The 23552-nt window shown below is 44.4% G+C and overlaps 1 protein-coding gene and 1 pseudogene across 1 annotated transcript; one reads left to right on the forward strand and one right to left on the reverse strand.

Annotated features, from left to right (window-relative positions):
* Positions 1-1571: 1571 nt before the first annotated feature.
* On the reverse strand, positions 1572-22552 carry SARS1 (seryl-tRNA synthetase 1). The gene is made up of 11 exons (XM_004769684.3): positions 22329-22552; positions 14246-14316; positions 10633-10710; positions 9494-9652; positions 8329-8472; positions 7417-7572; positions 4243-4464; positions 3574-3703; positions 3148-3305; positions 2335-2464; positions 1572-2002 (listed from the first exon to the last, which is right to left on the reverse strand). The coding sequence occupies exons 1-11, from the start codon at positions 22462-22464 to the stop codon at positions 1845-1847; spliced, it is 1542 nt and encodes a 513-aa protein (XP_004769741.1). The 5' UTR covers positions 22465-22552; the 3' UTR covers positions 1572-1844.
* Positions 4691-4852, forward strand: LOC123392562 (annotated as a pseudogene).
* Positions 22553-23552: the final 1000 nt, after the last annotated feature.

Here is a 23552-nt window from a genome sequence, read left to right on the forward strand (position 1 = left end):
CCTCCATCAGTAAAAAAGGGGTACAGACCATCTGGTAACAGACCAGTTGGGTCACACACCAGCTACTTTCCAGCCTCCACTCATTCCTTTTCACTAGGCAGGCTATCAGGCCTGTCCACACCCTCACACAGCCACAGGGCAGGTAGGGGAGGGTTGGCACAGGAGCTGGGCTGCCAGCAATACAGGGCAGGAGGCTCTGCATAAAGCAGTAGGGAGTCTAGGTTCCAGGGCCAAAGGCTCCAGAAAACTGGTCAGGTAAGAAGGTATTTAAGCCAATGCGAGGAGGGGGAAGGGCCAGGGAAACCTGGAGCCAGGCCAGGCCCCTATAGGCTCAGAGCCCCAGCTTCTGGCCCTCCCACGGTGCTAAGGGCAGTGGAGAAAAGCAGTGCCTCCTGGTGGAAGGAAGGTCACAGGCACAAAGAGCAGAAGAGGGTCACCGTAGGGAGCAGAAGAGGCAGGTAGAGGGACCTCTAAGGTGAGTTGCGGGTGTTCAGAACTGCCTGAAAGTTTCTAACCCTAAATCCCAATAGGCTTTTCAAAGGGGGAAGAAGGGTGTGTGGTGGTGACCCAAACCATCCTCCTGATACCGTATATAACTGCTTTTCTTCAAACCGAATAGCATAAGGCTATCTATAGGAATGTCCCCATCTGGTCCTTCTGAGTACCGGGGAGCAGCTTGTTCTTTTGTCCTCTTGCCCTGGCTTGGTCAACCCAGAGCTGAGGGCAACAGGTTACAGTAGAGGCAGGCTGCTTGAGCCTACCTGTGTCAAGAGAGCCACCATGGTCACTCTTTCAGGCGGCCCAGTTTTGACAGGGTTTCCAGTAGCAAGACTAACAGGATCAGCTTCAAGTCCCTGTGGAAGACCAAGCACACAGCCTCCTCCCTGGGTGCCAAGCTCCAGCAGGCCTGGCAAAGTTGCAGCTTATGGACTAAGGAAGTGGAAATGAATGAAGCTCCTAAGTGACAGGCAACTTATGCTCCCGAGTCTGGGGTCTCTGTGGGATCAAACACAGTCTCATCTTCCATGAGGTCCTGCAGCCTCCTGCCCTTCCCTTGGAGCCCTTCCTAGGGAACGGAAGCACCGGGAGGCTTTTTATGTCAATTCTGGCCTCTAAGCTAGTCCTACCTACCTGTCTTTTTTTTTTTTTTTTTAAGATTTTTCCATTTATTCCAGAGAGAGCATGCATTTAGGGCAAAAGCAGGGGGGAGGGGCTAGAGAAAGGGCGGAAGCAGATTCCCTTCTGAGCAAGGAGCCCAACATGGGGCAACTCCATTCCAGGACCGCAGGATCATGACGTGAGCTGAACGCAGATACTCAACCGACTAAACCATCCAGGCGCCCCTTCCCAACTGCTTTTGAGCAAAGGCGAATTTACAGAGGAGGGTGTGGCCCTTATCCTGCAAGCTTGTGTGTCTAAGACTCCAAGCTTTCACTTTCTCCTTAAGCCTTTCCTAAATCTACCCCTGCCTTCACTGACCCTGTCAAAGGCTATCTGACTTGCTAAATGGAACAGCCTTCTTTAGAAGGAAAAGCAGAAGTGAGTGTGGTTTCCAGGAGAATTGTCAGAGACAGGGTTCGAGCCCTGGGCAGAAGACTGTGGAAGAGTACTAGCCTTCCCCCAGAGATGCTTTATTACATGGTTTCATCGGTCGTCAGTGAATGGATCCTGTGCCCATGCAAGGAGATGGGGATGTCGCGCTGTATGTGGCAGACTGTTCCCCTTTAGCAATGCAGTCAGATGGGGCGGGTGATGAGTGGGTGCTTGGCTTCCCTGCCCATGGGCAGGCTCTGAGATCCCAGCTGACAGAAACAAAAGCCCGACAAACTGGGAGGAAGGAATGTTCAGGAATTGGTGACTTCCATGTTCTGCAGCCGGTTTTCTAGGGGGACATCTTTGGCTGCCCCTTTCTTTTTGCTGCCCTCATGCTGCTTCTTCTGCTTCTTTGATGGCTCCTGGTCAATGGGTGCGGGCTTCACAAAGGGGATCAGTTCTTGGAGACCTGAAGGGACAGAGCCAACCAAATAACCGACCAATTCTCAGGAGTCAAAGCCCAAGGACTTCTTGGGGAGAGTTCCACAAGAGGATGATCCCTATGAACAAAAGGGCACTCACGACAGTAACTCGTCTCATTAATTCTTTTCTGGTCTGAATTTTAGCTGCGCTTAAACAGGATGTCAGACTTGTAGTGGCTGCTTTCTCAGCTTTGCCTCTGTCATGCCCAGCACCAGGGGACAGGCAGAGTTCTGGGGACTGGTACCTTCTGGAAGGGGGTTTGCTCTTCAGGAGAGTGGGAAGACAGAAGAGGAAGAGGGGCTGGGCAGCGAGTCTTACCGGGCGGCATGAACTCCCTCAGCTTCTCAGGCACGACGATGCCCTCCTCTGTCTGGTAGTTCTCCAGGATGGCGCAGATGGTGCGGGTGGTGGCACACATTGTAGCGTTGAGCATATGGACAAACTCCACCTGCAAAGCCAGGGCCCCCAGAGGAAACACGAAACTCAACCTAGTCTTCCTCGTGACCAGGAACCACCCACTTAGTCAGACTCCCCCAATGGTAACTATCCAAATCCAAAGCATTATTGATCTTTTGCTAGACTAGAATTCTGTTTAGTACTTATTCCCTATAATAATAATTCCAGGAAGATTACTCATATCTCCGTTAGTGTCAAGTGATAGGTCCCAGCAAACGGACAGAAGGTGGGCCCTTTGAGGGATGGAGGCAACTGTCACTGCGGCCTCTCCTTTACCCCTTTCAAGTCCCTGAACTGGAAAAGATTAAGGCCTAAAAACTGGGTTTGAAGAGAGAAACTTATAAACCCAGACCTTCTTGGGGGAGAGGGAAGACACTGTCTTCAGCGTGTCTTCTGCACACAAATGGGGATTTTTCTTTATCTGGAGTCACAGAGAAAAAAGCCCAAAAGAGAAGAGCTAGAAATACCTTGTAGAACAGAGCTTAACTCAGGATTCTATCTAAAAGGATTCTGTCCTGATTTAGTAGAAATCATTTTCAGATTCCCTTTTTGGTCTAGATTGAGCAGCTCAGATTTTCCCACAATGCTGGGACATAATGTCTGCCAAGGACTGAGAAATAAGATGGACCTGTTCTGCACAAGGCTCTATTTCCTGTCTCCCGAGGGGCCACCTACCTTGTCCATCATCTTCTTGGTTTGCCCATATCGGATTCGGAGCCGGCGAGCCTGATAGTCTGTGCAGTTAGAACAGGAGACTAACTCACGGAAGGCTCCCGAGCCCGGAAACCAGGCCTCCAGGTCAAGCTTCTTACTGGCAGCATGATTCAAAGAACCTGAAAGGGAAAACCCCTAGAATTCATGAAGGAGGGATGGTATTTCAGAACACTAACCTTTAGCAAACCTAAAGAATTCTTTAATTTACACCTTATCCCCAGAAGTGAAATCACACCCAGATATTCTCATCACCAAACACTCCCAAGTGAGAAGAGTGTGATGTTTTAATTAATGTGGGCAATTAATTGGACTGTGAACTATTTCTTTGTGTGGCAGTTCACCTGGCGGGGGTGGTGGTTGCAGGCTGTGGGAAAGGGAGGCGGATACCTGAGACAATATTCACAATGTGGTAAGGGATCCCCAAAGACTGGTAGAAGTCTTCTGCGGTACTAATCATCTCTTCAAACATCTCCCATGACTTGTTGTCGTGTGGTGATGAGTAGACAAACTGTTCGATCTGCAGAGAGGGACCCAAGGAGACCGTGACAATGGGACAGGGAGAATAAATGAAAGGACTGAAGTGGGAGATATCCTTGTGATGGAGACCTAATCGTACACCGCTGGGAGTCAGGAGAGGCTGGGGCCCCCGCAGGATATGGGTGCTGGACTGGACTGGGGCTCCAAGAACAAACACTCAGTGGAGCTCTTATTATACACATGCCAGATACCGTTCTAAGCACTTTGCCCCTACCAACCAGCGGAATCCTCACAGCAGGCCTAAGGAGGTTGGTACTATTATTATACTCCTTTTGTAGAGGAGAGGTTAAGCAACTTGTTCAAGGTTACACAGCTGCTAAGTGGCCGAGCTGGCACCGGGACCCAAGCAGCCTGGTTCCAGGTTCTGTGCTCACAGCCACTCCAGCATGTGCTTCTTATACAGAAACTGATGGAGACGGTGAGAGGGAAGACCGGAGCTAAGGCGGGTCGCTGCCCCTCTAATCACCCCAGAGATATCGAGAGAAGGCTCCTACTCCTCACCCTGACCTGTCCACTCACCTTCTCAAACTGATGGACTCGGAAGATGCCGCGGGTGTCTCGGCCGTGGGAGCCCACCTCCTGGCGAAAGCAGGTGGACAGGCCGGCATATTTGATTGGCAAATCCTCGGGCCGCAGCCACTCGTCCCGGTGCAGAGCAGCAATGGGCTGCTCGGAGGTGGCAATCAGATATTTCTCATCATAGGAGTTGTCATCAGACTTTTCACTGCCTTTGCCAATCACCTGGAGGAGGAGGGACCCCTACTAGTTAAGAGTGAGGGATGGGGACCTCAGCTAGAGCAAGAAACCATAGGGAATGCTAAGAAGACAAAGGAGGGAATGGGTTACTCCAAAATGGGAACCCTCCTAGAGATCGAAAAAATGCAAATTAAAAGGAAAGAAAATATTCTGGTAATTTTTTTTTTTTTACTGATCTAATAAATAAAACATTTATATATAATATATGATAAGCTTTGCGCAGTGGCAGTATCGTAGCCAATGAGGTTTATCCGAGGCGCGATTACTGCTATATATAATATATGATAAACCAATGACAGCAGTGCAATAAAACCTGAGCTGGTAGCAATATACATCAACCCACTCAACAAACATTTGTTAGGCATTTGTAAGGGCCAAGTTTGCCAGTGCTGGCCAAGAGGAGACACAGTCTCTGCTCTCTTGGTGCTTATGAATTAGTGCAGGATTACACTCCTTCAAGAATCACTTTGGTGTTCCACTGAAGAAAGTAACACAGAAGAAAAAAAGGTATAAACAGGACAAAGTTCATTGTAACATTACTTATGGATGGCAAAAAAGGAAGCCCCCTGAATACTTCCACAAGGGAAGAGTCGGCTATCCTACATCCAGACCACGTAATATTATGTAACCATTTGAAAATGTTGGCAATGAAGACCACCAAGGAACAATGAAATAGGCTTCTGATGTACTGCTAAGGCAATCTATAGACATTGTGAGAAAATGATGGCTGTATGAAAAAAGCCCCCCAAAGTGTATTAAAAATGACAATTATGGGGTGCCTGGGTAGCTCAGTGGGTTAAGCCTCTGCCTTCGGCTCAGGTCATGATCTTGGGGTCCTGGCATTGAGCCTTGCGTTGGGCTTTCTGCTCAGCAGGGAGCCTGCTTCCTCCTCTCTCTCTGTCTGCCTCCCTGCCTACTTGTGATCTCTGTCAAATAAATAAATAAAAATTTAAAAAAAATGACAATTATATGAGGTAATGAGAAAGAAGATGATATCCCCTATCATTTCCAAATTTTCTGTCACGTGGTATTATTTTAATTTTAAAAAGAGGAGGGTGGAAACCTGCTCTGGGTCAGCATTTGGGGATCTGGAAGATGACATTGCTATTCTACAGTGGGAAGTTAGCCACTAGCCACAAGTGGCTATTTAAATTAAACTAAAATGTAGTTCCTCGGTTTCCACTAGCCACATTTCAAGTGCTCAACAGCTATGCGGCTGATGCTGTCAAACTGGACAGTAGCTACAGAACATTCCCATCACTGCAGAGAGTTCTACTGGAGAGCACGGCTCCAGAGAATTCATAAACTGAGTTTATTCAGCAAGATGGGCCAGCCCAAACTGTCACTATGGGGACTCTCACTATGTGAGTCTCCCTGGACAGGGATCCAAGAAGCATCTGCAGAGAGATAGAGAATGTAGGAAACATAGCAGGGACACCTGCTACCTAGTGTCTCTCTCATAACCCTCATGTAAGCTTCTCCTTGACGTTACCCACGGAACACCCTTCTAAAGCTCTGTGATGATCCAATCTGGGGGTTGAGATGAGGAAAAGAAGAAAAGAGATAACAGCTTTTGACCGATACATGAACACATTTCTCTCCACATTAAAATAAAGAAACGGGAAAGAAAGAAAGAACAAACGAACACATGCACGCACGCCTGGGTGGCTCAGTTAACCGTCCGACTCTTGATTTTGGCTCTGGTCATGATCTCAGGGTCATGGGATCCAGCCCTACGTTGGGCTCCCTACTCAATGCAGAGTCTGCTTGAGACTCTCTCTCTCTCTGCCCCTCCCCGCCTTGCTCTCGCTTGCTCTCTCTAAATAAATAAATAAATACATAAAATCTTTAAAAAAAGGGAAGAAGTGGGGGAGGACACCAAGGTTAGAATAGTCCTTAGGGTTTAGAGAACATTTTGCTTCCCACGGCATTCTGAATGAGAACATAATTTGAACTCATCAACAGGATCCAGTGGGAAGAAGTTCTATTAAATTCCTCTCTAAGGGGCACCTGGGTGGCTCAGCGGGTTAAGCTGCTGCCTTCGGCTCAGGTCATGATCTCAGGGTCCTGGGATCGAGCCCCGCATCGGGCTCCTTGCTCAGTGGGGGGCCTGCTTCGCTCTCTGCCTCTCCCTGCCACTCTGCCTGCTAGTGTGCACGCTCTCTCTCGCTTTCTCTGACAAATAAATAAATAAAATCTTAAAGAAAAAAAAAAATTCCTCTCTAAGGTAAGTCATGTGAGCCCAGGAACACTGTCTAACTCCTCCCCAGTAAGAGCCAAGTCATCCCCTTCTGACAGAACAGTCTTGGAGGGGAAGGACAGGTGAAAAGTAGACTATGCTGTGAGGGGCAGCCGGTAGCAGAACCTCTAGAAATTCTGAGTACTACAGGTGGCGGTGAAGACAGCTCATCAAAATGAGCTTCTGACTCTGAACGTGAATCCTCTCATTCTCCCTGAGATGCTCTGGGGTTGAGAAAAAGCCCCAGACTGGAAGCCACATCAATCCCAAGGGAAATATGTCTTGCCCTCTAGCTTCTAGTCCGGGGTTAGGAATAGGAGGACATGGGAAGATCAGCCGCTTCTACAATTGTCTTTAGTCCAAGCACTCAAAAAATGTGCTTTCTTCTGAAGCTCATGGTGTTAAAAGTATGCTTCATTTAGGTAAGTCATATAGATTATCTGGGGAAAGATAAAACAGGCTCTATATCTGCACTGTCCAGTATGGTAGCCACTAGCCACATGTGGCTACTTGTTAGAATTAATAAAAATGAAAATTCTATTTCCTCAGTTGCACTAGCTACATTTTAAGCACTCAACAGTCATGATACAGGCAACCTCCACACCATAGAAGTTCTCCTGGACAGTACTGCTCTGTATCTTTGAGGTTAAACTTTTTATAACTTAAGTCATCCTGTCACACTACCCCAGGCTACTTACCTTATAGAGTTCTTCATCAAACTGGCTGAGCTGCGCCACTTCCTGCATGACCTCCTTCCTCATGAAAAAGGGGGTATAAATGGGGGTGTAGCCCCGACTCCCCAAGGTGCGAAGGGCATACTGGATGAGCGCCTGTTCCAGGAATACCAGGACACCCTACAGGAGCAGAGACAAAGCACTGTGTGACTGGGTTCTGTCGCCATCACATTCATCTGTTACAATTTACACTCAGAGGCAACTGGGGGCCCAGGGGAGGCCAGCAAAGACAGTGAACCTCAACACCTGATTCAAGAGATTCTTTCTTGATACCAATGCCCAGCCCATCATCCAGGCACACTGTCAGGAGAAGCAAAGCGAAGCAGAAAGGATGATTTGCTCAGGGTGCACAGGAGAGCTTTCTTGCACTAATTTTAAACAGCAGACACGTGTGTGTATGTAGAACATACTCTGTATATATGTATCCCCAAAATTGTTTTGGGGGATGCCCTCCCAGAAGTCTTCTTTGAATTCATCAGCCCTCTGCCCCAACTACTCCAGGTCTGCTGCCTCTGCTTACCTGTTCTCATAGCTCTCTGGGCCCACCCACCCGGCAGCACTCATCAGTGGGTTTCAACTCTTCATTACTTGTCTCACGGTCCAGTTCCACTCAGCCCCTTAAAGGCAGCCTGTTCTGATCCAGACAGCACATGTCTCCATAATGGAGGATCACATAGGGGCTCTGGTTCTAGGGAATTCAAAGCAGCATTCTCCTGCCTCAGAAAGCGAACTGCATCTGACTGCCAATCCGTTTGCAGGAGAAAGGCAAGAGAAGTGGTGGATTTGTGGGCCTCTTTAAGTAGGTTATGTTTTCCGCACAGTTTTTTTTTTAGCTCCTTCTTTAGAATCCCATCGCCACGGGTTCCTGACTCTTACCTTCAGGAAATAGCCTCGACTTCCAGCCACCACGGCCCCCTTTTCGCCTTCAAAGCCATCTACCATCACCACCAGGTCCACATGAGAGTACTTCTTCCTGACTGTACAATCGCCCCAGATCCTCTCTACTTTGTTGTCAGCATCCTAAGGAAAGAAGACGGGTGACCGCTGAACTGCACAACCTCCAGCTTTCCAAACCCCATTCCAAGAAAGCTTAGAGATTTTGCAAAACTACTGCTTAACTCAAACAACTAGGTTTTGGTCGTTGTGTCCAGAGACTAAGGAAAAGAATTTGCTAGAGAATTTGTGTTCAATGGAGAAATAAACATTTACAGATTCCTAGAAGTGATTCTAACTTTGGAACTGAAATCATGAATTTTTAAGAGATCTGTCCTATTCTCACATTTGGTTTTTTGTGGTTTTTTTTTTACCCTTTTAAATGACTCCTTGAAAATCCTGCTACATGCTCCACATGACATCCCCCCCCCCCCCCCCCCCCCCCCCCGCCACCCCCATCAGCATCGCCTGGGGTGCAGAGGAGAATGTAGACTTTTTTTTCTTTCCAGGCTCTCATTGGTTCTGGGGCCATATGAGGGCGGGCTCAGAGCCCTGACCTCCCAAGTCTCCCACCCCAGCCTACAGTGAGTTTAAGGGCTCGTTCACCAGGGAATGAATGAAAGAGGCACAGATGGGCCCAGCCATGGCTGGGGTGTCAGAGAACAAAGGCTGGGCTCAGAGCGGCTTTGTGCTGGGGAAGCTCCCACTCAGCAGGAAACTTTTATCATGCAGATTTCCGTGCAACCTGCAGCTTCTCAGTGGGTGTGGGTGGAGGGGTGAGGTTGATTTCGCAGATCCCTCCCACAGGACTCACTGCTACCATGGGCAACACGGAGTGGAGGACAGCAGCCCGATTTAGAAGAGATTTCTGGGCCAGGAGTCTCCTCCTACCTGCTGTCTCTGCTACTTCCCAATCAGGCAAGGATCTGACTCTTTCAATTCTCAATTGGTGGGCAGAGCGAATATACAAAGAGCCTGCTTCTGACACAGGCCTATTATACAGAGAGTGCCAGGGTTTCCCAGTGCCCCTCCCGCCCCCGCCCCCACCCCCTCCCCAACAGAGGGGAGCGCCAGGCAGGCTGCCGCCCGCTGGGGCACGGACACCTACCTCATCATTGCTGATGGGCACGGAGGGATGCAGGAGGTTCCCGATCTCTCGGAGGTTCTCAAACCGCTCTGCTTCCAGTTTTATCCGCTCGGCATCACATTTTAGGATGGCCTCATCGATGAGGAGTCGGACTTTTTTGATTTGTGAGACTTTCAGGTTCTGTAGATAAACAGGCCAGGCCGGCACCCAAGCCACAGCAGGTCAAGGTACAGAGGAGGAGTAAGATTCTGTTGCCCTCACCTTGTTGTGCTCAAATGACAACCCTTGCAAAAGCATTTTAAAAATCAACAATGAAGGCTTTCGAAGAACTGAGATTTATTTGAAATGCACGCACACAGCTTTACCCTGACAAATGTGTTGGCATTTTCTTCAGGGGTACCTAAGGAAGAGTTGGATTAATTCTGGCCATTCTTCTTAGTCCTATATATCTCAGGGGTTTTAATACTGTATCTCTTTTAAGAGCTCTTTCTCTTAATGCATACTTTCTGATATTCCTGATGAAATCAATTTAGCACTCTTATGTACTACATTTAACCGTTCTCTAGGGAGATTACAAATTTATTAGAAGCAAAAGAACCTGTCCTAAGCTTCTTTTGTATTCCTTTTTGCAAGTGTATCAAACTACTGATTTTGTGGCGATGGGAGAGCCCTTAGCAAGTGGGGCTGCGCGGGAGTGGTGACCCCAAGCCACCCCTTCGAGCCCCCGCAACTCTGCTTTTCTGTATTTATGCTCTTGCCATGATTTTGTGCTGCAGGTTTACAAAAGGGTTCGGTGACTAACAAACTTGAAAATTACTTCTCTAGGTTCACTGTTGTGAATATTTACTGAATTGTGGCAAACTGAAAAAAAAATCCTTGACTTTGTGAAAACGAAATTCTATGAACCAAAGGTAGTTGGGCTCCTTTTTCCTCTTCTTCCTACTCTTGACTTTTCTACTCCATCCATCCCCGTCTCTGCGATCTAATAAATACTCAAGGATTGAAACCAACAAGAGTGGAGGGGAACATTTCCCAACTGCACACATTCAAGGAGGCTGCAATGCTGTGTGGAGCCGAGTGTCAGCACTTGCTTGTCTAGGAACAAAGTCAAGATGAAAGAACAGAAATCCAGTCTAGAAAAGGGAAGTACAATAACTTACAGCTAAAGTGTCTACAGTGAGGTCATCGAGATTTAATACATCCTCTGGAATGGACTCATCTCCCACTGGCTCTTTTTTCTGCAGGGGAAACAAAACCAAAAAAATCCCAATACTATTAAATAAAAGAAAATTTCTGACCGAGTTTTACAAGGGGACACCAAATTAATATATAAACTAACCACAGAATTTTCTACACAACTGTATCTAAGAGCTGCAGCCTATGAGAGAAAAATTTAGTGAGAAAATTTTAAGTCCTCATCCTGCCATTTTCTGGCTTTTTGGATCCTGGACAGATCAATTAATCCATCAGGGTCAAAGGGCTGTCATCAACAGGAATGTAAGAAGAATGTCCTCTCTAGACATAGAATAGTTATGGGCACCAAGAAGGTGTGAAAATGCTCGTATCACTGCCCAGCTCCGGGGCAGGTGCCTGGATGTGAATCTGAATCCCTGGCCATTCCCTAAGAAAAATCCCAGCACTGAGGCTAAGGGGGAAAAAAATGGATGGGATGATAGAATCGTAGGACACTGAGGAAAACAAAATTTTTGAGGAAAAGTCACCAAATCTAGAACCAAGTTTAGAGCAATCAGTGCAACTTAGCAAAACTGGAGAACATAAGCAGGGCTAGATTTTCTGCCCTGGTTCTCTTCTCACCCATTTTTGTGATATTCTGTCAGATCATTTTCAATCCTCGCCCAGAGCCATGGAGAAGATAAATTGAGTCAAATTCTTCCCAAATTAGAAGTAGTTAAAGAAAATTATCACAGGCCATTATAACAAGATATGTACAACTTCAGCAAAACTTGCATAAGAGTAAGTTGAGGAGATTCAGGGTCTGCTTTGCAAGTATAAGTCATGTCGTATTCTAAAGATTTTTTTAAAAATTCTATACATATAACAATAGGCAATTATGTTTATACAACCTCATATACTACTGCACAAAACTGAGTCATAAGAAAGAACTATATTTTCTTGGGGTAAAACGTAGAAATCCTTTAGATTTATTACACAATCGCATATACTAAAGTGAGAAGTCAAGATGCTAACCATAACCAAACTCACACCTTTCAGTGACTCAAGTAAAATCATCTTAAAAAGTTGCAAATGGGGGTGCCTGGGTGGCTCAGTGGGTTCAAGCCTCTGCCTTCGGCTCAGGTCATGATCCCAGGGTCCTGGGATCAAGCCCTACATCAGACTCTCTGCTCAACAGGGAGCCTGCTTTCCCCTCTCCCTCTCTGCCTGCCTCTCTGCCTACTTGCGGTCTCTGTCTGTCAAATAAACAAATAAAATTAAAAAAAAAAAAAGTTGCAAATGTCTGAAAATCTCAGAATGAGTCTTGCTTAAGAATAAGCAGAGACTAGGGGCGCCTGGGTGGCTAGGTGTTGTTAAAGCCTGTGCCTTCGGCTCAAGTCATGAGGATCGAGCTCTGCAATGGGCTCTCTGCTTGGCAGGGAGACTGCTCCCACCCCCACCCCCACCCACCTGCCTCTCTGCCTACTTGTAATCTCTGTCTATCAAATAAATAAGTTAAAAATCTTATATATATATATTTTAAAAAAAGAGTAAGTAGAGACTACTGAGGTAGAAAGAAATGGCCTAAACCTCAAGATTTTGCCAAGAGAGCTGAGGTCCCTTTGCTATCTGAAAATCCCTCAGAGCAGCAAATTTAAGTTCTGAGTTCAAGTTCTGACTCTGCAACTAACTTACAATGTGATTTTAGGCAGGCTCCTTAATTTCCTAAGCCTATTCTCTTGCCCTTTTAATAAGGTTGACAACGGTACTACCTACACTCCAGGTTTGCAGCAAAGATGAAAAACCAAAATGAAATGAATACTTTCAAGTGCTATACATATTAAAGCACTTTTTTTTTTAAACATTTTATTTATTTATTTGATAGAGATCACAAGCAGGCAGAGAGGCAGGCAGAGAAGGGGTGGGGATGCGATGCAGGGCTTGATCCCAGGCCCCTGGGATCATGACCTGAGCCGAAGGCAGAGACTCTAACCCACTAAGCCACCCAGGTGCCCCTATTAAAGCACTTTTTAAGACCATTCTAATGGATAGGAAGGGAGAACACTCCTTGTGGGGCTACAGTGAAGGGATCTAACAATGCTACTGCAAATTAAAACACTTCCATCTTCTAGCTAGGAAAACACTAGGCTGGTACTATCTGTATGTGCCCCAAAGAATACACAGGCACGAGTGCACACTGGTATTTACATAATTATGGGGCCTCTGACATGCAAATGATTAAGCATCATGGGTCCCAAAGGAAGAAAACTTTATGATTGTCGGTATCAATTTCCACAGCCAGTGAAAAGCTGAAAGTGTAACAAAATACTGGTAAAGAGAACAATTCAGACTATCATGAAGTGTACTAGAATCCAGAGGGAGTCTTTTGTTATGTTCTTTTCTGGTTCAGGTTCCAAAATTTTATAATTTTTTTGATTTAGTTGAGAAGTTTACAACTTAAAAATGAGACAGATCTGAGGGAGCATTTAATATGTTTTTTAAAAAATGACTAAGGAGCTAAGAGGATATTTTTGAGGAAAGATTAAAAGCATAAACTATTCTGGATAGCAAAGCCAGGCCAAGCAAAAACTTAACATTCTTCAAGCACAGGAAAGATTTTTTGGATGAAGGCCAGTAACAACTTGCCCTCTGCTGTTACTTGCAATTGCTGAATAACTACAGGGTTCTAGGCATTGTGCCAGCTTCTCTACATTTAAAAAAATTAGTTCTCACAATTCTGTTCTATAGGTGAATGTTAGTATTGTCATTTCACAGATGAGAAAACTGAAGTTTAGAAATTAACTTGACTGAAGTCACATAGCCAACAATCTAGGATTTGGACTTCATATCTGTGCCCTTTCCATTAAAGAGCACGACTACACTGAGACAAAGAATCTCAAGTCCACCCTAAGAAAATCTTTCTGTCACTGTAGATTGGGCTCAAGAGGTAATTAGATAAGATTACTGGTGGAATTTATATTACTATAAGCACAAAACAGACAACGAATGAGCAACATTGCAAGAATCTTATCTTGCTACAGACTGAGTATTTGTGTATCCCCCCAAACTTGTATGTTGAAACCTAATCCCCAGAGTGATGATGTTTGGAGGTGGGGTCTTTCAGAGGAGATTAGGTCATGAGGGCAGAGCTCTCAGAAATGGGGTTAGTGCCCTTCTAAGAGACCCCAGAGAGCTCCCTTCTATCAATGTGAGGACACAATGAGATGACGGCTATTTATGAATTGGGAAGTGGGCCCTCACCAACACGGAATCTGCCAGCACCTTGATTTTGGACTTCTCAGTCTTCTGAACTGTGAGAAATAAACTGCTCTTGTTTAAAAGCCACCCAACCTGTGGTATTCTGTTACAGCAGCTTGAAGGGTCTAAGATTTATAGGACAGAAGACAGACTCACTGATCCCTGAAAGTGCCTCTTAGTCCCCTTTCCCACTTCCTTCCTCTCTTTTTAAAATATCTGTCCCCTTCGTAAGAAATTCAGTAGCTCACAGAATTAGACACTAGATTAGAAATTATGTGAGCACCAAGAGTGAGATTAAATACCTCTGCTCAAGCTCTCAAGAATGTTACCTAGTTCTCTTACCTTCATTTTCTCTCCAATTGTCTTGCTGCACAGGTTCTTCAGCTTGTTCAAGTTGTCTGCCCGAAATCTGCCTGAAGAATAAAGAATCCAAGAATCTCCTTAGACAGATCTAAAGAATCTCATGAAATTGTGAAATCTTACATCTTTAGAGGCCCAAATTTAGCTGGCATATATTGGTGACAGTGGGGTTCTCCCTGCATTTGGTGACAAGGAAAAGGCCCTTCTGAGAATGAAATTGGAAACTACCATAATCTGGACAATGCCATGGTCAAGTAACAGATCTGAGGAACCTAGAAAAAACTCAAATAACCATAACCTGCTCAATTTTCTAAAATCCATCGAAAGAAACTATGAGATATGCACTGGGATCTGGAAAGAGAGCAATCCTGTTTCAAGTCCTGTGAACGTGGTTACAGCATCTTTGTGCATCTCTGTGCAGGCAATAGTTAATGTTACTCCCTTTGCTGGGACAAAATCTCACCGGACAGCCTGGAGAAAAAGTTTCTTGTGCTTTAATTTCTTTGGGGAAAGACAGTGCACTAATCAGCCTACATGGGTATTTGGGGCCAAACTATTATATTGGTACTGCGGTTCATTAAGCTAAGTCTAATGAGCAAAAATCAGACCTCTTGAATCCAGGCTCAAGGACCAACATGGTAAACAGCAAGTTTTTGACAGGTGACATGACAACTAGAAATGAGACAGCTCCTTGGCAGCTATTTTTTTTAAGGTTTTGCCAAACTTGAACTAAATGTCAGTACAAAATGATCTAACTACTTTCTCATTCACTTACTTGGATTAAAGAGATGGGAACAGAAGAGTGGTCACCAGGGGTTGGAGGGGAGAGGGGAACGAGAATGCACTACAAAGAGACAGTGAGAGGGATCTCTGTGATGATCTCTGTGTCCTGTCCTAGACAGTGTGACAGTGGTTATCCAAATCTACACATGGGATAAAGTTGCAGAGAACTACACACACACACACACACAAGTGCATGTAAAACTAGTGAAATCTGAATAAGGTCTGTGAATTATAGCAATGTCAATTTCTTGGCTTTGATACTGTACCAGTTGTGTTAGATGTCATCTGTGGGAGAAACTGGGTAAAGGGTACATTGGAACTCCTTTTACTATTTTTGCAACTTTATGGGAATTTTTAAGTATTTTAAAATAAAAAGTCTTTAAAAATTTTATTTAGTCCCTCCTATTTGCAAGGCCCTGTATTAAGTGCTGGGAATAAAAAAGAAAATAGCATGCTAGGTGCTGAAAGTAAAAGAAAATAAGACAATTAAAAAATAACAGTGCTGAATGTTTCAATCAATGAATATAGTATATCCCATCACTATCTTTAATTTCTCTCAGCAATGCTTTTACAGTTTTCAGTGCAGAGATCTTGAATGTCACTTATTAAGTGTATTCTAGGCATCAGATGCTTTTTGTTATTTATATATAGAAATATCTTGTAATCTCTGTCAAATGAATAAATAAAATCATTTTTTTAAGATTTTATTTATTTATTTGACAGAGAGAGATCACAAGTAGGCAGAGAGGCAGGCAGAGAGAGAGAGAGAGAGGGAAGCAGGCTCCCTGCTGAGCAGAGCGCCCAATACGGGACTCGATCCCAGGACCCTGAGATCAGGACCTGAGCTGAAGGCAGCGGCTTAACCCACTGAGCCACTCAGGCACCCCTGAATAAATAAAACCTTAAAAAAAAAGGAAATATCATTGATTCTGTATATGGTATAGAGTGATCTTGCTAAAGTTAATTTTATTGGTTTATCTATCCTTAATATTTTATTTATTTAATTTGTCCAAGAGAGAGCACACAAGTAGGGAGAGGGGCAGGGGCAGGACCCTGAGCCAAAGGCAGACACTTAACTGATTAAGCCACCCAGGCGTCCCAAATTTACTTTATTTTTTAAAGAGTTATTTATTTATTTATTTGACACACAGAGAAAGAAAGATAGAGACAGAGAGAGATCATAAGTAGGCAGAAAGGCAGGCAAAGAGAGAAGAAGCTGGCTCCCTGCTGAGCAAGGAGCCTGATGTGGGGCTCGATCCCAGGACCCCTGAGATCATGACCTGAGCCAAATACAGAGGCTTAACCCACTTAGCCATCCAGGTACCTCCCAAATTTACTTAATTTTAATAGTTCAGGTCGGCATACATAATCTAGTCATCCACAAATAATGACAGCTTTACTTCTGTACCAGTCTTTTTTTTTTTTTTTTAAATAATTGATATATAACATCGTATTAGTTTCAGGTATACGACATAATGATTTGTTATTTGTATACAATGCAAATGATCACCACAGCAAATCTAGTTACCATCTGTCATCACACTCTATTCTAATTTTTTCTTCTTTTTTTTTTTAAAGATTTTATTTATTTATTTGACAGATTACAGGTAGGCAGAGAGGCAGACAGAGAGAGAGGGAGAAGCAGGCTCCTCGCTGAGCAGAGAGCCCGATGTGGGGCTCGATCCCAGGACCCTGAGATCATGACCCGAGCCGAAGGCAAAGGCTTAACCCTCTGAGCCACCCAGGCACCCCTTTTTTCTTCTTTTTTAAAGCAGGCTTCATGCCCACTGTGGGGCTTTAACGGACAGCTCTGAGATTAAGAGTCGCATGCTCTACTGACTGAGCCATCAGGCACCCCCCCTTTTTTTTGGCCTTATATCATACTCTCTAGAACCTTTAGCATGATATGAATTAGAAGTGGTGGTAGCAGATGTCCTTGTCTTGTTCCCAACCTCAGGGGGAAAGCATTTGGTACTTCATCATTAAGAATATTAGCTATATGGTGCCTGGGTGGCTCAGCTGGTTAAGCAACTGCCTCAGGCTCGGGTCATGATCCTGGAGTCCCAGGATTGAGTCCCACACCGAGCTCCCTGCTCAGCAGGGAGTCTGCTTCTCTCTCTAACCCTCTCCCCTCTCAAGCTCTCTCTCTCTCTCACTCTCTCAAATAAATAAATAAAATCTTAAAAAAAAAAAAAAAAAGAATGTTAGCTATAGGGGACGCCTGGGTGACTCAGTCAGTTAAGCATCTGCCTTCTGCTCAGGTCATGACCCCAGAGTCCTGAGATCAAGTCCCACCTTGGGCTCTCTGCTCTGCCAGGAACCTGCTTCTCCCCTTACCTGCTGCTTCCCCACTTGTACTTTCTCTCTCTGCCAAATAAATAAATAAAATCTTAAAAGAAAAAAAGAATGTTAGCTATAGGTTTTTTGATAAATATCTATTACTAGATTAAGGCAGTTCCCTTCTATTCCTAGCTTCCTGCATTTTACCATGAGCAACTGGAGCAACACAGGAAAAAATGAACTTGATCCCCATCTCACATCATACACCAAAATCAATGTGGGATGAGTCATCCACCTAAATGTGAAAGGCAAAGTAATAAAACTTCTAGAAAAAATATTGGAAAATCTCTTCAGGAACTTGAGATATGAAAAGATTTCATAAACACAGGAAGCACAAACTACAAAGAGGAGATCTATAAATTAGACTTCATTAAAATTAATATATTTTTAAAAGATTTATTTATTCATTTTAGAAAGAGAACGAGAGTGCATGAATGGGAGGAGGGGCAGAAGGAGAGGGAGAGAATTCTCAAACAGACTCCCTGCTGAGTGTGGAGCCCCCTAGAACCCTGAGATCATGACCTGAGCTAAAATCAAGAGTTGGACACTTAAATGACTGAGTCATCCAGGTGTCCCTAAAATTAGTAATTTCTATTCCTTAAAAGACTGAAAGAGCAAGAGGCAAGTTATAGACTGGGAGAAAATGCGTACAATATACATATCTGACAAGCCTTCCATCCAGAAGGGATAAAGAAGTCCTACAAATCAATAAGAAAAAGACAAACCACCAAATAAAAACTGGTCAATATTCTTGAACAGACACTTCTCAAAACAGGCTATCCAAATACTAACAGGGACATGAACAAGCGTTCAGTATCTTTAGTCACCAGGAAAATGCAAATTAAACCAACAATGAGATACCACTATATAACCACCAGAATGGCTAAAACTAAATTAAGTATTAAATTAAAATCAAATTAAAAAGACTGCTAATATTAAGGGCAAGGAGGTATAAAACTAGAATTGTTATTTTGCTGGTGGGAGTGTTGACTGCTATAACTACTCTGAATAACTATTTGGAAATATCTACTAAATCTAAACATGTACCTACCTTATTATCCAGCAACTCCACTTGTATACACTGAACAGAAAGGAGTGCTTATGTCTACCAATAGACACACAAAATAATGTTCATAGCACTTTATTCATAATACCCTCAAACTGTAATAAACCAAATGGCTATCAACAGAATTGACTGATACAGCTATATGATAACTGGTGTATTTACATAATGGAATACTGTGCAGCAATGAAAAAGACCAAGCCACCACTTCACATGAAAAGATGGAATAATCTTACAGATATAATTTTGAGAGAAGCCCAAATCAGGCAAATTAATTTTGCCTGATTTTGAACTCAATGTTAATGGAAAAATATATGCTATGTAAGTCCATTTACATTAATTTCAAAATCAGGCAAAATTAACTGATGGTGACAGAGCGCAGATAAGGTTATTTTTGGAAAGGGTATGAGGGAGCCTTTATTGGGGTGCTACAAATGTCTCTGATCTTGACCTGGGTGGTGGTTAGACAGGTATACAGCTTTGTAAAACCCATCAAACTACACATTAAAATCTATACAGTTCGCTGAATACATCTCAGTAAAAAAAAATAAGTTTAAAAAGGTTGTACATAAAAATACCATAAATGTGACAATTAAACATATGAGATAATATATGGAGAATACACAAATAAGGGAGTGCTATGGGAGCAGAGTTGGTCTGGCAAGGAAGGCTGATGGGAGCGGGAGAAGCAGGTTGATAAGGAATATTCCAAGCAGCAGCAATAATCATGGACGTGTAAAAGACCATACAGGTAGTGTAACAAGGCTAGAACAAAGATTGGAGGGGATATGTGGGAGAGTGACAGAAGAAGAGGCTAGGAGGACATGCGGGACATGCGGGGCTTTGTAAATTGTGTTAAGTAATTTGTATTTTCACGCTTTAGGGCTACACTGTCTGATATGGTAGCCAACAGCTAAGTGAGCCTATTGAGCATTTGAAACACGGCAAGCCCAAACTGAGATACATTGTACGTATAAAATATACACCAAATTTTGAAGACTTGTAAAAAAGAAAAAGAATGTAGGGGTGCCTGGGTGGCTCAGTCGGCTAAGAGTCTGCCTTCGGCTTAGGTCACGATCCTGTGGCCCTGGGATCGAACCCCATGTTGGGCTTTCTGCTCCGTGGGGAGTCTGCTTGTGCCTATTACCCTTCCTCCTGTTCTCTCTTTGGCCCACTCTCTCTATCTCTGTCAAAAAAAAAAAAAAAAAAAATTAAAAAAAGAAAAGAAAATGTAAAATATCTCAATTTTTATACTGATCATATGTTAAATATACAATTTTTGATATACTGAGGTAGTTATAGTATCTTACTAAAATGAACTTCTTGTTTTTCTTTCCCTAATTGGCTACCAGAATGTTTACAAATTTATTTATTTGAGAAAGAGAGAGAGAGAGTATGGGTGCATGCATGAGCAGGGGGAGAGGGAAGAGGACAGGGAGAAGCAGACTCCCTGCTGAGTGTGAAGCCAGATGCAGGGCTCCACACAACTCAGGGCTCTATTCCAGTACCCTGAAATCATGACTTGACCTGAAGTCAGAAGTCAGACACTTAACTGACTGAGCCAGGTAGGCGCCCTCAGACAGCACTGCTTTAAGGTAAGAATGTCACAGCAAGACTTAAATCCAGATATCAAATGATTCGATTTCCATTCCATACAGATCACATGTCCTGGATGTGGCAACAGGCTCACCTATTGCATCAGGTGAGACTAAGGTAAAACTGAAAGCCGTTAGAAAGTTCTCCCAAAGAGAAGGACCTGGCTTAAGGCATGTGCAGTAAGACGGTAAAGAGAAATTTCATTCAGTATAGCACAGGCTAGATAGAATTCCTGTAACTACCAGCAGATTTCAAGATACACTAGTAGTTTTGGAAATAGTTGAGAAATCTAGCAGCTTTGGAAATAATTGAGACAAATCCTTATTGTATGTTCAAATGCGCTATTTTACTCTAAATTTAAAAAGAAGAAATCACAGTTTGAATCCTTGGAGTTAGAAGAGTTGTGGTAAACACCAATATGATACTATGATTCCACGTTCTATCAGATACCTGTGTTTCACACAGAGCCCTAGTGGCCCCTTGAATGTCCACAGGCAGACAAATAGGTATACATGTGTCTAGGTTACACATCCTTGTTGCAGTCAATGACAGAAGAACCTTGATATAAAATATAAGATCAATCAATGTCCAACTTGGGCTGCCAGTGACCTGGGAAAAAATCAGTAATTCCTTTTGTCTGGCAAGAGAATATTGGGAAGGGATGTTAGGTAAAACAGAATCAAATCAACAGATGTGTTGAAAATAAACTACAAATAAACAGTTTTTCATACAGAAGGGCAAAGTGCCCTGAACACAGAAGATATTCACGAATTCAGTAAACCTTTGTCAAGTCCTTACCAAGAACCAGGTGTAGGAATTATATGTAGGTAACCTGATAACATACTGGGATTATATGTATACATGTGTATATGCATAACCTGTATGTGTATGTATACCCCAGCTATTGGGACATACAGGTAAATAAAACACAAACTTGTCCCAGAAGAACTTATCCCCTCACCACATAGCCACTCATCAAGTAAGGAACAGAACCTTCCTGTAGAAGTGTACATTATACACAAAAGACTACTAAAACATTCAAAGTCACTTAACAGTTTTACAATAACCAGACTGACACAAAATCTGATACTTCTGACTTCTAATTCAGTAAAGCAGCGTCTAGGCTAATTTTTTTTCTTCCACTTAATTCCACTGCAACTCAAAAATTTAGATTTAGATTCAGGAAGTAGGATATCACAGTCAAGCAAATACCACATCTGAATGAATGAGACCACAGAATCAGCAGACAACAGAAGTTAAATCAATACTCTTTTCCTACCCAATGACCTGATAAATTTAGGAAAATCAACTTTTCTAACAGAAATCCACCACACTTTCGGACAGCGAGGGCCTTTGCAGTGTGCTGTCATAAAACCTGGCTCTCAGCTGGTTACAGACCTATTGCATCAGACGAAAAAAAAAAAAAGAAAGAAAGAAAGAAAGAATCACATGTGCTTGACAGCTTCCGGCCAATCAGTGACTACCCCAGTTAATCCAGGCACAAGTTGATAGGCAGACGGTTCTCTGGTTTTATTTAGCTTCACGAAAGATGCCCGGATCAGATCCTAGACCAACTCTGCTAATGTCTTTTCCGGAAAACTTGCACAAATCACAAACAGGCTCAATAATTACAAGCTTGTTCTTGCCTCACGGCACTCCTCTCCCCATGCTTGTTCTACTACGGTAAAGTCTTCCCTCGATTTTTAAAGGTATGCCTGCAGGTCAGGGGGATGGCCTCTTCCAAAGCTTTGGGATCATTGCTTTTTAGTCATGAGCGGCTTCCGAAGTCCCCAAACACTTGCAATATGGGTGGACTGAACTATTAAGCTGCAGATGTGACTCAGTCTCAGGCTGGAGCCTTTGCCCCTACCAAATTAGAGGGAGACCACTCGGGCGTTGCTGAAGATGAAAAGGGACCAAAGGAAACCAAAGATGAGTGTTCGGAAGTCCCCGAACCTCCCGCCCTAGCTTTCTTTTGGCTACCCTTGCTGCAGGAAGACTTGACAGCTCTCGCTGCGCACGCGCCATGCTCCTTCCCAGACAGCCCAGGGATCCGCACTGAGCACGCGTGGAAGGGAGCGCCCAGGGCCCGGGCAGAGGGAAAAGGCAGGATGGTCCCGGTTCGCACAGTGCGTTTTAGGGGACAGTGAGAGCCTCGGAGTCACCGCAACCAGGGAGGGGACTAACGAGGGATGGAAGCTGTGGCCTCAGGAGCAGTAACGAGATCGGAGAGATGAAGTTGGGATTAGGACCCGGGGATACCCGGCGCGTCCCGGTACTTACATCGTCGCCACTCTCCGTCTGCCTTCACCAGCTGATCTACTAGTCCCGGGTCTTTGAAGCGCTTCTCCTGAGTCTCTCGGATGAGGGCTGGGTCCCCTCCTTTATCTACCCGAAACAAATCCAGATCCAGCACCATTTTCCCTTCTCCCCGGCCAACGCTAAGGGACGTAAGGAACGTAGCACAGCGTCCAGTGACCACCGCACTGCGCCGGCGCGCTGACCCGCCCTCCCCGCGCAGGCGCAGCCAGAGAGCGCAGGCGCCCCCTCTCGGCCGGAAGCCGCTGCGTTGGAGGCAGGGTTGCGGGGAGGAGGAACGTGGAGAGGTGGGGCGTGGGCTTCTCAGGTTGTGTGCAGGTCTGGCCTGGCTAGTGGGTTGTCCCGGTCTTGTGCATCCTCCCCAGCCCCGACCTCTGTAGCATCTCTGATTATCCTATAGAAGCGAGTGCCTCAGTTTCCTCCTCATGTTAAAGGGCATCTCTCTGGTTAGGCAGAGGCCTGCCAGTATGATCTCCGGCTTGGAAGCTAGAGCTTCCGGTAGTTGCCAGGTTTTGTCTTACAAGCGTGGTTCCTAAGACTGGACCCTCTCCCTGGACCTCTGTTCTCTCCATCATCTTGAGACAAGAATATATGGCTACATGTTTTAGTCCCTGCGTTACCTCAACTCAAGATTCCTGCTCTCCTGCCTTAGAGCTAGGATACCTTTCTTTTCTTTTCTTTCTTTTTTTTTTTTTAAAGATCCTAATTATATGTATCTGACAGAGATCACAAGTAGGCAGAAAGGCAGGCAGAGAGATAGGAGGAAGCAGGCTCCCTGCTGAGCAGAGAGCCCAGGATCATGATCCCAGAGACCCTGGGGATCATGACCAGGGCGGAAGGCGGAGACTTTAACACACTGAGCCACCCAGGCGCCCCTAGGATACCGTTCTTAACATGATTACTGAGTAAATCAGGTTGTCCTATTACCAACCTTTCGGATCACAGGATTGGAAAGGTGAGATTGAAATATTTTAGAGAGGGGCATGAGGAGACTTTTCCACGGGGTAAGTATTCAGCGGATTTGAAGGCAGTACAAGGTATTGAAGTCACTTCTTGGGTCTATTTAAAACTCCTAGAAGAAATATTTCACCGTATTTTCATTTTATAATGTTCAGGCCCTTACAGTGAAATATTTTTATATATAATTTTTTTAAAAAGATTCTATTTATTTGACAGAGATGACAAGTA

The sequence above is a fragment of the Mustela putorius genome, unplaced genomic scaffold (genome assembly GCF_011764305.1).
Source record: "Mustela putorius furo isolate JIRA1106 unplaced genomic scaffold, ASM1176430v1.1 tig00000585_pilon_pilon_pilon, whole genome shotgun sequence".
NCBI lineage: Eukaryota > Metazoa > Chordata > Mammalia > Carnivora > Mustelidae > Mustela > Mustela putorius.

Coding starts and splice junctions, on each gene's coding strand:
- SARS1 (XM_004769684.3), bottom strand. CDS start 22,464: ATGGTGCTGGATCTGGATTTGTTTCGGGTAGATAAAGGAGGGGACCCA. Junction 10,711..14,245: donor CAATTGGAGAGAAAATGAAG/GTAAGAGAACTA, acceptor TTTCCCCTGCAG/AAAAAAGAGCCAGTGGGAGA. Junction 9,653..10,632: donor TCACTGTAGACACTTTAGCT/GTAAGTTATTGT, acceptor GTTTATCTACAG/AACCTGAAAGTCTCACAAAT.